Below are 12,903 nucleotides of genomic sequence, written 5' to 3' on the forward strand. Positions count from 1 at the left end.
CCACTGAGTGACGCGCACCGTGGGTCGCCACTGCGGCGCTGAGTGACGTGCACCGTGGAGCGGCAAATGCCTTCCTTCCCCTACTGCCGGTGTCCGGGAAGTTCCGTGATTTTTGGCGGCGTGGCGTTCGTAATACTCGGTGGGGGCTGCATGACGTGGGTGTGGGGGAGAATGAGGAGATTTGATACACTCAATCTAGGCCCTCGATTGTGTAATGAGTAAGGAGAGAGAAGGCTTAGAGTGCATCTGGACGGTTCGTTTGAAATGTGTTGTTTTCCTAGGTACACTTTTTGGGGTGGACTTAGAGGGGACATCTCAGCGGGGGGTCGTTTTCTTGTGTGGACGTAGGAAAAAAAAAGATGGTGCATTAGTAGGGTAGATATCTAGATGCATAACAAAATGGATGTACCAAAAAAATCAAAGTGACTTATAATTTGGAATGGAGTGAGTACCATTCCTCCTTCCTGTGCTGTTGAAATGGAAGTAACATTGCCTGTGAATGTTCATGAATCGAAATGCAAATGCCACTGTAATTACCTTCCATTCCTCTTGGGATAAAGCCCTTAACACTTGTTCAAATGTAATTATTTGAAATTTTTTGTCACAGCTGGGAAGGAAAATAGAATTTAGCATAGAATTGGGTGGATCGTCTGATCTAGATGTCATCATATCTTTCCCATCTTTCAAGGATGATCCATGGTGAATTCCCAGCTCCCGTTCACCCAAATCCGTGCTCCTCACCGGCCTAGATTCCATCACATATTTCCCATCTTTCAATTGTTTAAGTATAAACAATGCAGGAGAATGGAGTGGGCTTTTCCCAGCACAGCCCAGCCTAGTGGTCGCTCGCGGCCCATGACTAGTGGCGAGTGACGACGGTCCTCCGTCCCAAAACCCCAATTCTCCGTAGTTGGCTGCACCACGGCAGCTCTCGCCGGCGATCAGCTAAGAAATCACCAAGGCTGGGTCCGGGACTTGGGAGAGATCTAATGCAACCGAGGTGGAGTTGATCTGGCGGCGACGGCGTTGGATCGACGATGCATGACATTTGGGAGAAATTCCGGGCGGCGCTGGGCATATCCGGGGTAAGCCACCGCATGCCCCCAACCCTTTCGGCCCCGGACCACGCCGCTGCCGGCGAGGGCCTTTCAACCCAGGATCTTGCCGCCGCCGGTGACAAAGGCAGCGTCGGCGACCTCCTCAGCGCGCTCCCCGATGACCTCATCCTTCTCGTCCTCCACCTCCCGTCCGCCGAGGACGCCACGCGGACCCGCGTCCTTCCTCGCCGCTGGAGACGTATCTGGACGCATCTCCCGGAGCGCGGTTCCTGCTCCACGCTGAACCGGCCCTCGCCCTGCCCTCGACGGTTGCCGTGTGCGCGGCGCTCACCTGTCACACCCAATTTTAAGGATAAAATTGAATGCATAAAACTCATGTGTGCCCAGGGATCAGTCACACACATAAGTTGACAAATTACAAAAAGTATCATCACGGTGTATCTTACATCACGATTAATAACATCACATAGTCTTACAGAACACATCGGAAAATAAAAAGGTAGCTCTCTCGTGGTAGTTCCAACACAGGGACGGTCAACTGGTTGACCACAAGCCTAAAAGTCCTCTGAAAACTTCTCATATCCGTTGACATCTGTTACCCATCCGGGATTTTTATCCAATATTGAAAGTAAACAAGCGTCAGTACTTCCCGTACTTAACAAGATAACATGGGGTTATGAAAGCTCAAAAAGGGTGACTCTGGTTTATTGCGGTTAGCACTTTTAGTAAGTCAAGATTTTATCATCAACTATTATCAAGTTATGCTTAAGCTCCAATTAAACCCACATGATCAGATATTAGAAACAATTGAATCATATTATCTTCGTAGAACATCATAAATGAACAACAATAAGTAACCATTTATTCTGTGTGTTTTCCGGGCCGCTCGTGACCGTGAGCACGGCTGTTATAACAGTTTGTAACACTCTGCAGAGGTTGTGCACTTTCACCGTGAGTCGTGATTCCCATATGCCCGGGTTAATTACTCCCATAACACTGCCAAGGTGAGCGGGTGGGGTACACTATGAAGCTATTTCATAGGTTTCTCTATCAAGTTAGGGCTGCTAGGTTTCCTCGGCAGGCATATGTAGGGACCCCCCTTTCCTATGGCACACCTCCATCGCGGCTATACACATAGGAACAGAGACAGCCCTATACCCAACGTGGTAAGCCCCTTTTGCGCCATAAAGGTAACCTCTAACAAGCTAGAAAATGTCATATTACTGAGCTAAAGTCAGAGCCATGTGACCCTCACGGTTGCACTGTCAGTCCCAGCTTTTACCGACAGATAAGTCCTTATGGAGGGCCAAGAGCATCATGATCAAAAGTCATTTGCTCCATCGCCCTATAATTTAGTTGTTTAAAAGCAAATTTTACCTTTTTATTCTATAGAACCATTAGTCATTATGTTGATCATGTATAGTTACATTGAGCGCTAGCAAACTACCCATATGCATATAACCCGTAGGAGACAAGGAAACATGATACTCAATCACTAGGATGTCCTTACGGGTATCAAAATTAGACACATGCAAATGAGAAATTAATAAATGGTGAATGGGACATCAAGGTCGATCCCATGCTATACTTGCCTTGCTCAACGAACTCGGGCTGCCCCTGCTGGTCGTCAAAGAACTCTTGGTCTCCAACGTTCTCTTCACCGTCTGAACTCGACCAACAAAGCAACATACAAGCATTCCAAAGGCATTCATGTAAAGCAAACAATTATGGGATTAGAACAGTACACCAGGGCATAAAAACAAGATAAAAAGGTTCTTAAAAAGAATCTACGTCTCTCTACGATCACATAGACGCGAAGTTCACGAAAACGGAGCTAAAACACGAAAGTTATGAATTAAACGGGGTTTCCTATAGCAATTTATTTAATTAAATCTAACCTCAAAATTTAAATATTGCAAACATGTTTGACAGTGGTATTAACATGTAGAGAACTTAATTACGAACCTAACGCAATTTGAACGGGTCTATTCGGAGCTAAAACGATGATTTTATAAGCAAAACAATGCAGTGGCATTTCTGTAAATAGAATGAACTATTTTTGAATTTAAATAAATCAGAAAAATCAGGATTTTCATCTGGCCGAGGACTACGGGTGTAAAAAGAATAAAGCCGAGGGGCTCTTAAGCAATTCTGCCACGCGAAGGGGTATCGGCCATCATGGGCCATTGGATCAAGGATGGACAGCTCAGATTAGGAGAAAGGGGGAGAGGGGAAAACTGGCGGCCGGAACAGTGCTCCGGCAGGGCGGGGCACCATGGCCTGCAGCGAGGAGGTCGTCGGCGAGCGGGAAACAAGGCCTTTGGGGCACGGTTTGATGAACCAAGGGCGCCAGGAGAGAGAGAGGAGGTGAAGGCGATCTCGCCTAGGCCGAGAACGCGGCCGGAGGACACGGCCGACGTGGTGGTGGCCATGGCCGGCGGTGAGAGCTCGCCGGCGCACTCGAAAATGGCCATACTAGCCACCATTTTCCATGGGAAAAGGTCGGGGAGAGAGAGAAGAGAGCACGACGAAACTCACCACGGTGAAAATTGGAGGCGGAGACGAAGGGAGGACGGCGGACCACGGCGCTGCGGTTGCGACTTCCGCGTGCTTGGGCGAATGCGAGAGTGGAGCGGGGGAGGCAGCAAGGAGAGCGGTGACGGGCTCGGCTTCTTTTATAGAGGTCGGGGCGCGGGGAGGGCGCTCCCACGACGCGACGTGGGTGCGGCGTTGGCGGCTGCGTCCGCGTGCGAAGTGGGAACGGAGGGAGAGGACGGCGCCGACATGCGGGCCCAGGGCGTCAGTGGGGAGAGAAGGAGGGGAGGGCGCGGCGGCAGCGGTTGCTCGCCCGAGTTGGGCCGGCCCATGAAGAGAAAGGGGAGAAGGGGAAGGGAAGGTGGGCGAGCGAGCGGGCCGGCGGGGGTGGGGGGGGGGGATGGGCCAGCAGGCCGAATGAGAGAAAGAGAGGGAGGGACAAAGAATTGGCTTTTCTTTTTCCAAAACAATTTTCCAACTTCATTTTCAAATAGTTTTTGGAATCATTTTGAGTTTTGGATCAAAACCACTCAACCCAATAAATAAAATGCTACAGCATGAGTGCATCAACATGTATCTATCCTTAAGATTTATTTTAATTGTACAAAAATTATTATTTTTCCTATATTTGAATGCACACATAATTACATAAATAAATCAAACTTAACTATTTTAAATGAATGCAAATTTTAGGGTGTTACATCGCGTGCCATGGGGGCCCTGCGCTCCGGCTGCTGAGCATCCACTGAAGAGAGGTTCAATTCGTACACATAACAAATGTGGAACAAACAAAAGAGTGTGACTGTGTGTTGCCTTCATTAATGCAAACCAAGGCACTAAAAGGAAACTGACCAAAATCATAAGCCAAAGAATTTTCAATGGCCAATTGAAACTAAGCTTCGTTAGTTCTCCCGACAGTGGCTGCAGGCTTGCAGCTACAGTGGTTGCTGCCAGCACCCAGCTGATTTAGAGCTGTAGCTAATGGACTTTGTTGTGCAGCTGCAGCCCAAACAGTTGCACAAAGCAGAAGCGAGCAAGTCCCATACTAGTGTGCTCGCTCGCTCTTTTGTCAGGCACATCATGCACACCCATTCAAAACATCATGTTATGCAGATTTAGGTAGACCTATCCATTCTGCTATGTAAAGAATACGGTGAAGGTCCTAGGTCTGTAGATTGAGTCTCATGTGCAAAAAACCTCAAATAAAATAAGAGCAGGAATAAAAACGTCGCCGTGTTGGTTCGTGGTATGTGGCCATTTGGTAATCCATCACATCTTGTTGGTGCAACTGTTTCACCCCACCCAATCCGGCCCAAATCCTCCTTTTCTTTGTTGTTATTACAGGGCGAATGCCAGCATATCATATTCGTGGAAAAAAAGGTAAAAGGTAAATCTGTGATGTCCACTAGTTTCTGGATTATCAAACTGCTAGGGCTGTAACATTTTAAAACCAAGTTTCCATTAAATCAGGGCCTGCAAAAATTTTGCTGACTAAGCTTATTAGGAGGCGATATGGCCTTTCCAGCAGAGAGCAATTCACAACCTACATTCCTCTGCTTTGTACAGCATCAAGTTTATTAAACCAGCTCAGGCTTGAAAACTTTTCTGCTTTTGCCAGTTTTCAGATAAAGAGCATCACGAAAACACACGTACAGATATATAAGATGTATCACAATATATGACACTGGAATGATAAATTCAGGTTCAGAATACTAATCTTTACAATAGGTTTGGCAAATCACTTCAAAATGCACACCACACAATATGTTCCAGTATGCAGGCACTGCCTGATTATTGAATGAATACAAGAGATGTACTACTACTAATAATAATAATAATGACGGCTGAACAGGTGCATGCTGTTCTCTTATGCTGATTTTTATGCTGAAATGTTGTGAGAGGAAAACTGAAAAGTAGCTCAAGGGAACCAGGCGTTTGAACTCGGAATCGTTCTGTAGGTAGGCAAACAATAAATAAATCAGCATGACGACGTGATGCCTTTGGAATAAATAAATTACTTGTGGCCAATAGCACAGGACATATATAGAAAGCTCAGCATGCATCTTCCTGAATTCATGGAGAATGAGGCTCGTGATGACGTCGTCGATGCCTTTGGAATAGAAACACCGCTCCGTGTAGTGTCAAGGTCCAGGTCGTAATGATGGGTGGCCTGCCAACAGAAAGGAAGGAAGCACAAGTGTATTATTATTATTATTAGTAGTAGTATAAAATAAAATGCATTATTATCAGTGAAATAAAATGCTACGTACCTAGTAGTGTATTTTACGTGTGTTGTGCAGAAGATGGATTAAGCTTGGATCTCCTCGGTCTCTTCCGCTGGGCCCCACTGCTGCTGCAAGATTCACGGCGATCTCTTGGCCTCGAAAAATCCCAGACCTGGGCCCCGACACGTAATTCAATCCTGTTGGGATGCTTCCGGGCTTCTTTTTTCACGACGTCAATGATCGCGCTGATGCACGGGCTGTCTCCTCGATACCATTTGTTGCATCGGAAGCTGACTTCTTTGAGGCGCACGAGGTTCTTGATACCCATAGGAGGGTCTGTATTTGGTGGGCCACCGTAGAACTGGAACTCGAAAAAAAGACTAGACAGCCTCGGCATAGCTCCTTCCTGGAAGGTAATCCGTGGCACTCGGCTGTCAACAATGAGGTACAGGAGCATTGCGAACCCTCCACTGCTGATACACGGGCCAGTTTAGTTCACAAATTTTTATTTTTTTTGCCAAAAGCAAAAATTTTGGCGTTTTGGCATTTGGGAACTAAACAGGCCCGAAAAATTTCAGGCCCAAAAATTTTACGAATTCGGCCTGCTGTGGCCTTGGCCTGCGTGCCCAACCCTATCCCTCCGTCCCGCAGCCGACGCCGAACCCTATCCATTCAGCTTGCTCGCCCAACACTATCCGCGCCTCTCTCGCCGTCTCCATCGCAACGCCACCGCTCTCGTCCTCGCCATCCCAGCGCCGCCGCACTCGCTCTATTCCACCGCCGGCATTCAGATCCACCACCTCCACCTGTAGATCTACCCCGCCGTCGTCCGGATCGACAAGTTCCTTTGCGCGGATTCGATGGCAGGACATGGCGACGACTTCAATGGCGAGCCCGCCGCATACGGGGACGCCGACGCCGGCTTTACCCTGGATTTCTTGGGTAATGTCGGAGCGAGCCTCGTCTACAACGACGCTCCGGGTTCCAGCACGTTACATGCCGCCGTCGGGTCTAGCAGCCACCAGAACCCCAACGAGCAGATGGGCCGGCTTGACCAAAACGGCGGCCTCTCCGGCGTTTACCAGCAGTACGCGGACCACATTCAAGGAGCCCAGGACGTCTTGCCTCCCGTTCGCGTTCCAAGGGGCGGCGTGTCTCGGAGCCTCAGTTTCCGTGCGCCTAGCCACGTCGGAGTAGGTGGAGCTGCAGAAGGTGCTGCCTTCGACGGTCCGTCCGCATCCGTCGGAGGTGGCTTCGTCTCTCCTCTGCCGCGTCCAGGAAGCGGTTCAATCCGTCGGCGGGCCGGCCGCCCGCGTGCACGGGGGCCGGGGCCAGCCATCCACGCCGACAATTTCGACGGCTCCTACGCTGTCCCTAACCCAGCAAGCACCTTCTCTGATGCATGTCTATTGTTCAAGTATGATGATGTATGTTGATGTGTTACAAGCTCAGTTAGATGCATGTGTATTGTTCAAGTACGTTGATGTATGTTCATCTATTAGAAGCTCAGTTTATGAATTGTTCATGTATGCTGATGTGTTAGAAGCTCAGTTTTTGAATTGTTCTTGTATGCTTGTTAGTGTTAGCTGCATGTGTATTGTTCATGTATGTTGATATGTTAAAAGCTCAGTTTATGAATTGTTCTTGTATGCTTGTTAGTGTTAGCTGCATGTCTATTGTTAAAGCTTGTCAGTGTTTATTGTTCAATATTGTTGTCCCTCTTCACCGTTTAGGTTCAGAAGCATAAAGCAAATTGGTTACCAGACAACATAGAGAAGTTCTGTGACTCCTACCTTGCCGAGATACATGCTGGGAACTGTCCAGGAGGACAGATGAACAAATTTGGGTGGAAGAACGTCGCTCGGAGGTACTATTGAGCATCAGGCTTGATGCATGACAGAGAACAGCTTCAAGGCAAGCTGAGGACACTCAGGAAAATATGGACATTGTGTGACAAAGCACAAAACCACACTGGCTTAGGTATAGATGCAGATGGAAAGATTCATGCTTCTGACCAATGGTGGAATGACAATGCTCAGGTAATTTGTTATATAGGTTGCTCTGTTATTAACAAATGTTAATTCCCTAATTGCTTGACAACTACATCGGTCTATATTGTACAGGGTGACACTGATTTGCTGAAGATTAGAAGGGATGGTGTGCCTGCATACTTGGACCAGCTGCATGGCATGTTCAAAGGAAACACAGTTGATGGGACAACCTCCTTTGTTCCTGCTGCAAGAGAGACCATTGACTTGAATGATGATGATTCTGATGAAGAAGCAGGACAAGAGCAGGAGGATGAACTGGCCCCTATGAGTGTTGGAAACAAGAGGACCAGCAGTACAAGCACAACTGCATCTAGCCCCAGCAAGAGGTCAAAGAGCCCAGCAGTGAGGGCAATGACCATCCAAATGACCACACACAATGACTTAAGCAGAGAGAGGCTACAGTTCTTCAAGGAGAGAGAGAGCAGAAGGGAGGAAGTGCTACAGAGATTAGTTAAGGACAAGTCCTGGAAGATAACAGAGTGCACCAGGATAGCTCTACAAGAGTTGGGCATCAGTAGTACAGCGAAGACTTTGTTTTCTGGGTTGCACAAGCTAGTGCAATCAGAAACTGAAATGGACTTCTTCCTTGCCCAGGACACTAAGGAAGGGAAGATGCACGTCATCGAGCTGAATATCCCGCAGACTGGCCCGGTGGACAACTAGAAAACTTAGCCTTATTTGCATGTAGGGCATTTGGTGCAGGGCTTATGAACTTGTTGTGTCCTGTTGTGTTGTGTCAGTTAAATTTGAACTTGTTATGCAGTATGAACTTGTTGATTTGCTGTTTTCCTATATTAACTTGTGGAATGGATGTATGTGCTGTTTTGAAACTTGATCATGTGGGATGACAGGGAGTGATGCATGGGATTCATGGGCTGTTTGATCAAATGACTGACTTGCTCTTGTCTCTGTCCATGACAGGTTGGTGATGATGATCAAGATGCAAGAAGACAACAGTTGCTGCAGATGATATTAGATGATGATGATGATGAGTTGATGGAAGAGCTAATGAATGATGACGAGGATGAAGAGTTTCTCCATGGTATGTACCAGTTTGCTGTGCACATTGACAAGTATTTGAATAGGGCTCAATATAGGACTCCAAGAGTTAGTGATTTCCAGTGGGTGCATGATAAGCTTGACAACATTAATTCTTGTTACAACATGTTTAGAATGACCCCAACAATGTTCCATAGCCTTCATAACTTGTTAGTGGACAAATATGGGCTCAAGTCTACCACTAAGTCCACATCTGTTGAGGCTTTAGGGATGTTTCTTTGGATGGTAGGAGCACCACAGTCTGTTAGGCAAGCAGAGGACAGGTTTGAGAGGTCATTGGGCACTGTTTCAACTATGTTTACCAAAGTTTTGAGGTGTCTGGTCAGGCTTGCTGCAGACATTATTAAGCCAGTAGATCCACAGTTCAGAATAATACATCCTAGACTAAGAAGTAGTAGATTTTATCCCTACTTCAAGAACTGCATAGGTGAAGGGTCGAGATGGCGACTAGAGGGGGGGTGAATAGTCTTTTCTAAACTTAATCGCGTCGGCTAACCGATATAAATGCGGAATTAAAACAATCGGTCTAATCAAGACTACACCCCTCTATATACGTTCACTAGCACCTTGCAAAGATACTAATTATGCAACTAAGGTGCCGGGCTAGCTAGAGCTCTCCTAAACAATTCTAGGAGTAAGGTCACACAAACCTATGCCACTAGTACTTTAAGCAACAAGGGAGCTCCTACACATGCTAGTAAGCAAAAGCACAAAGCTAACTAAGCTCACTAGCAATGCTCAATAACAAGGCAACCAATGCCTAATTAGAGAGCGCAAATACTTAGCTACACAAACTAAGCAATGTGACTAACAAGGTTACTAAAACCAAATTAGCCACTCAAGGAAGCTACTTCTATGCTACACAAGCAAGAAGGTAATTAGCAAGCTACACAAGCTATCTAATTACAAGAGCGACTACACAAGCTTAATATGTATAAAAGTAATTGCAAGCTTGTGTAAAGGGGATGCAGACCAACGGAAAGAACAAGGTTGACACGATAATTTTTCTCCCGAGGTTCACGTGTTTGCCAACACGCTAGTCCTCGTTGTGTCGACCGCTCACTTGGTGGTTCGGCGGCTAATTAGCATCACCCACTAAGCCCGCACGTCGGGCGCCGCAAGAACCTACCCCTTGAGTGAGGGTAGCTCAATGACACGCTTTACTAGAGTTGCTCTTCGCGGCTCCCGTGGGGCGAGCACAATGCCCCTCACAAGCACTTCTCCGGAGCGCCGCACAAGCTTCTTGCGGGCTTCGACGGAGACCACCACCAAGCCGTCTAGGAGGTGGCAACCTCCAAGAGTAACAAGCACCACCGGCTTGCAACTCGATCACCTAGTGCCACTCGATGCAACCTCATAATGCAATCGCACTAGAATCGCTCACTCACACAATCGAATGATCACTATCAAGTATATGTGTGATGGAGGGCTCCCAAGCACTCACAAGCATGGACACTAAGTCCCTTGAGGTGCTCAGCACCAGCCATGGCCGAAGGCTATTTCTATTTATAGCCCCAAGGGCTAAACTAGCCGTTACCCCTTCACTGGGCAACGGTCGGGCCGACCGGACGCTCCGGTCGTGTTGACCGGACGCTGGACCTCAGCGTTCGGTCGCCCACAGACGGCCACGTGTCCCGGTTCCAACGGTCACTTGACTTGATCGGACGCAGCAGCTTTCAACTGACCGGACGCTGAACCCCCAGCGTCCGGTCGTTTCCAGTAAGGTACCGACCTTGATCAGACGCGTCCGGTCACACTTGATCGGACGCAGCCAGCGTCTGGTCACACTCCAGCTTCTGCGTCATCGTACGTCAGCCTGACCGGACGCAACCAGCCAGCGTCCGGTGCATTCAGACCCAGCGTCCGGTCAGTTGACCGACGCCAGCGTCTTCGCGATCAGCTCGTTTTCACTTCTAACTCCTTCACCCTTGCTCCAATGTGCTAACCACAAGAACTTGCATCCGGCGCAATAGAAAATAGGCATTCCATTTTCCCGAAAGCGCCGAATCACCACCAAACACCACCTCCTTTGTAAATGTGCCAACACCACCAAGTGTACACCACCATGTGTATGTGTGTTAGCATTTTCACAATCATTTCCCAAAGGATGTTAGCCATTCAACTTGCCACGCCACTCGATCCTAGCGACAATGCAAAGTTAGATCACTCGAGTGGCACTAGATGACCGATATGCAAACAAGTTTGCCCCTCTTGATAGTACGGCCATCTATCCTAAACCCGGTCATAAACTTCTCTACACACCTATGACCGGTGAAATGAAATGCCCTAGGTTATACCTTTGCCTTGCGCATTCCATTCCATCTCCTTCAATGTCGATGCAACACATGCACCAACACGATCAACAATGATATGATCCACTTCATATCATCACATGATCATATTGGTTCATCGATCTTGACTCTACTTGCTCTTCACCGTTGCCATCGTCCATCGGCGCCAAGTCTTGCTCAAGCTTCACCGCCACGCGGTCCATCACTCCAAAGCCTTCGACTTGCCCTTCACGCTTGCAACCGGTCCATCAAGCCAAGTCTTGTCTTGATCTTCTCCACCTTGATCACATGACTTAATGTCATGTCTCATGTGCATTTAAGCTCCTTCATCATCACATGTGTGAGCTTTGCAATATTTCCAAGCCATTTTCACCTTCATGGCATATGTTGCTCACACACATATACCTGTGGACTAATCACCTGTGTATCTCATATAAACACAATTAGTCCACCTAAGTTGTCACTCAATTACCAAAACCAAACAAGGACCTTTCAATAGGGGCTATAGATGGGACTCATATCCCTTGTGTCGTGCCAAACCATTTGTTTATTCAGCACTTGTGCCGCAAGAGCATCACTACACAAAATGTAATGGCCTGTTGTGACTTCGCCATGAGGTTTACATTTGTTAATGCGGCTGGCCTAGATCTGTTCATGACATGAGAGTGTTCAATGATTCAACAACAACATACTCCGCAGTCTTTCCACATCCACCAAATGGTACGTAGGTACACATGAGTGCAATTGTTCCTGGTTGGTTATGTACCTGTTGCTCATAATTTGTTTGCTGCTGTAGGCAAATACTATCTAGTGGACTCCGGGTATCCTAACCGGTTGGGTTATCTTGCTCCATACAAGGGAACCAAGTACCATCTCTAGGACTTCCGCGACGGGCCCGAGCCACAACGTAAAGAAGAGCTCTTCAATTACACACACTCTTCTCTTAGCAATGTTATTGAGAGGTCATTCGGGGTACTGAAAATGAAGTGGCGGATCTTGCAAAAGATCCCTCCTTATTCACCTGAGAAGCAAGCCCAAATCATTTGTGCATGTATGGCTCTTCATAATTTTGTGAGGACTAGTGGCTTAGCAGGTAATCATTTCGGTAGGTGTGACCGAAATGAGAACTTTGTGCCAAGACAAGCTTATGAAAATCAACCTGAACCCGAGGTAGTGGAGGATGAGGAGTGGTCATGCATGAATGCCATCCGTGATTCGCTTGCTAACGCTCTGATGGATCGTAATTGACAGTTTTGTGTGGTTCAGTACATGTTTCTATAGTACAGTGTGTTACGGCTTCTGTGAATGCTTGAGCACGGTCTGTGATGTAATAGGGATGAATAATTGTTGTGAATGTTGGATGAGAAAAGTCTTTTCATTATATGTGTTTGAACAATTGTTGAATGAGAAAATTCTTTTCAATAATCTGCATGCAACCAGTTTGAGTTTGCATGGACCGGAAAATCACGGCGCCCTACGTCCAGTGTGGGGTGGATAGTATATTGCGCCCTGCGCTATTTGTTGTGGTTGCGAGGTATGTTGTGGTTGTGTCTGTCGCTGCCGTCTGTCGCTTATGTGTAGGTGCCGATCTAGGGACCCCTGCCCTCCTTTATATAGTCCAGAAGAGGTGGGAGTCCTAGTCGGTTACAAAGTAGAGATCCTAGTAGGATTATGTGTAATTAGT

General features: G+C 47.4%; 1 protein-coding gene and 1 pseudogene across 1 annotated transcript; both read left to right on the forward strand.

Annotated features, from left to right (window-relative positions):
• Nucleotides 1-7,486: 7,486 nt before the first annotated feature.
• LOC136541537 (uncharacterized) lies at nt 7,487-8,547 on the forward strand. Its single transcript, XM_066533468.1, has 2 exons — nt 7,487-7,857; nt 7,942-8,547. Exons 1-2 carry the CDS (start codon nt 7,708-7,710, stop codon nt 8,530-8,532), a joined length of 741 nt encoding a protein of 246 aa, XP_066389565.1. The 5' UTR covers nt 7,487-7,707; the 3' UTR covers nt 8,533-8,547.
• A 181-nt stretch (nt 8,548-8,728) lies between these two features.
• LOC136541538 (uncharacterized) lies at nt 8,729-12,044 on the forward strand (annotated as a pseudogene).
• Nucleotides 12,045-12,903: the final 859 nt, after the last annotated feature.

This window comes from Miscanthus floridulus, chromosome 3, assembly GCF_019320115.1.
Source record: "Miscanthus floridulus cultivar M001 chromosome 3, ASM1932011v1, whole genome shotgun sequence".
Classification (NCBI taxonomy): Eukaryota; Viridiplantae; Streptophyta; class Magnoliopsida; order Poales; family Poaceae; genus Miscanthus; species Miscanthus floridulus.

Coding starts and splice junctions, on each gene's coding strand:
- LOC136541537 (XM_066533468.1), top strand. CDS start 7,708: ATGCATGACAGAGAACAGCTTCAAGGCAAGCTGAGGACACTCAGGAAA. Junction 7,858..7,941: donor GGTGGAATGACAATGCTCAG/GTAATTTGTTAT, acceptor TATATTGTACAG/GGTGACACTGATTTGCTGAA.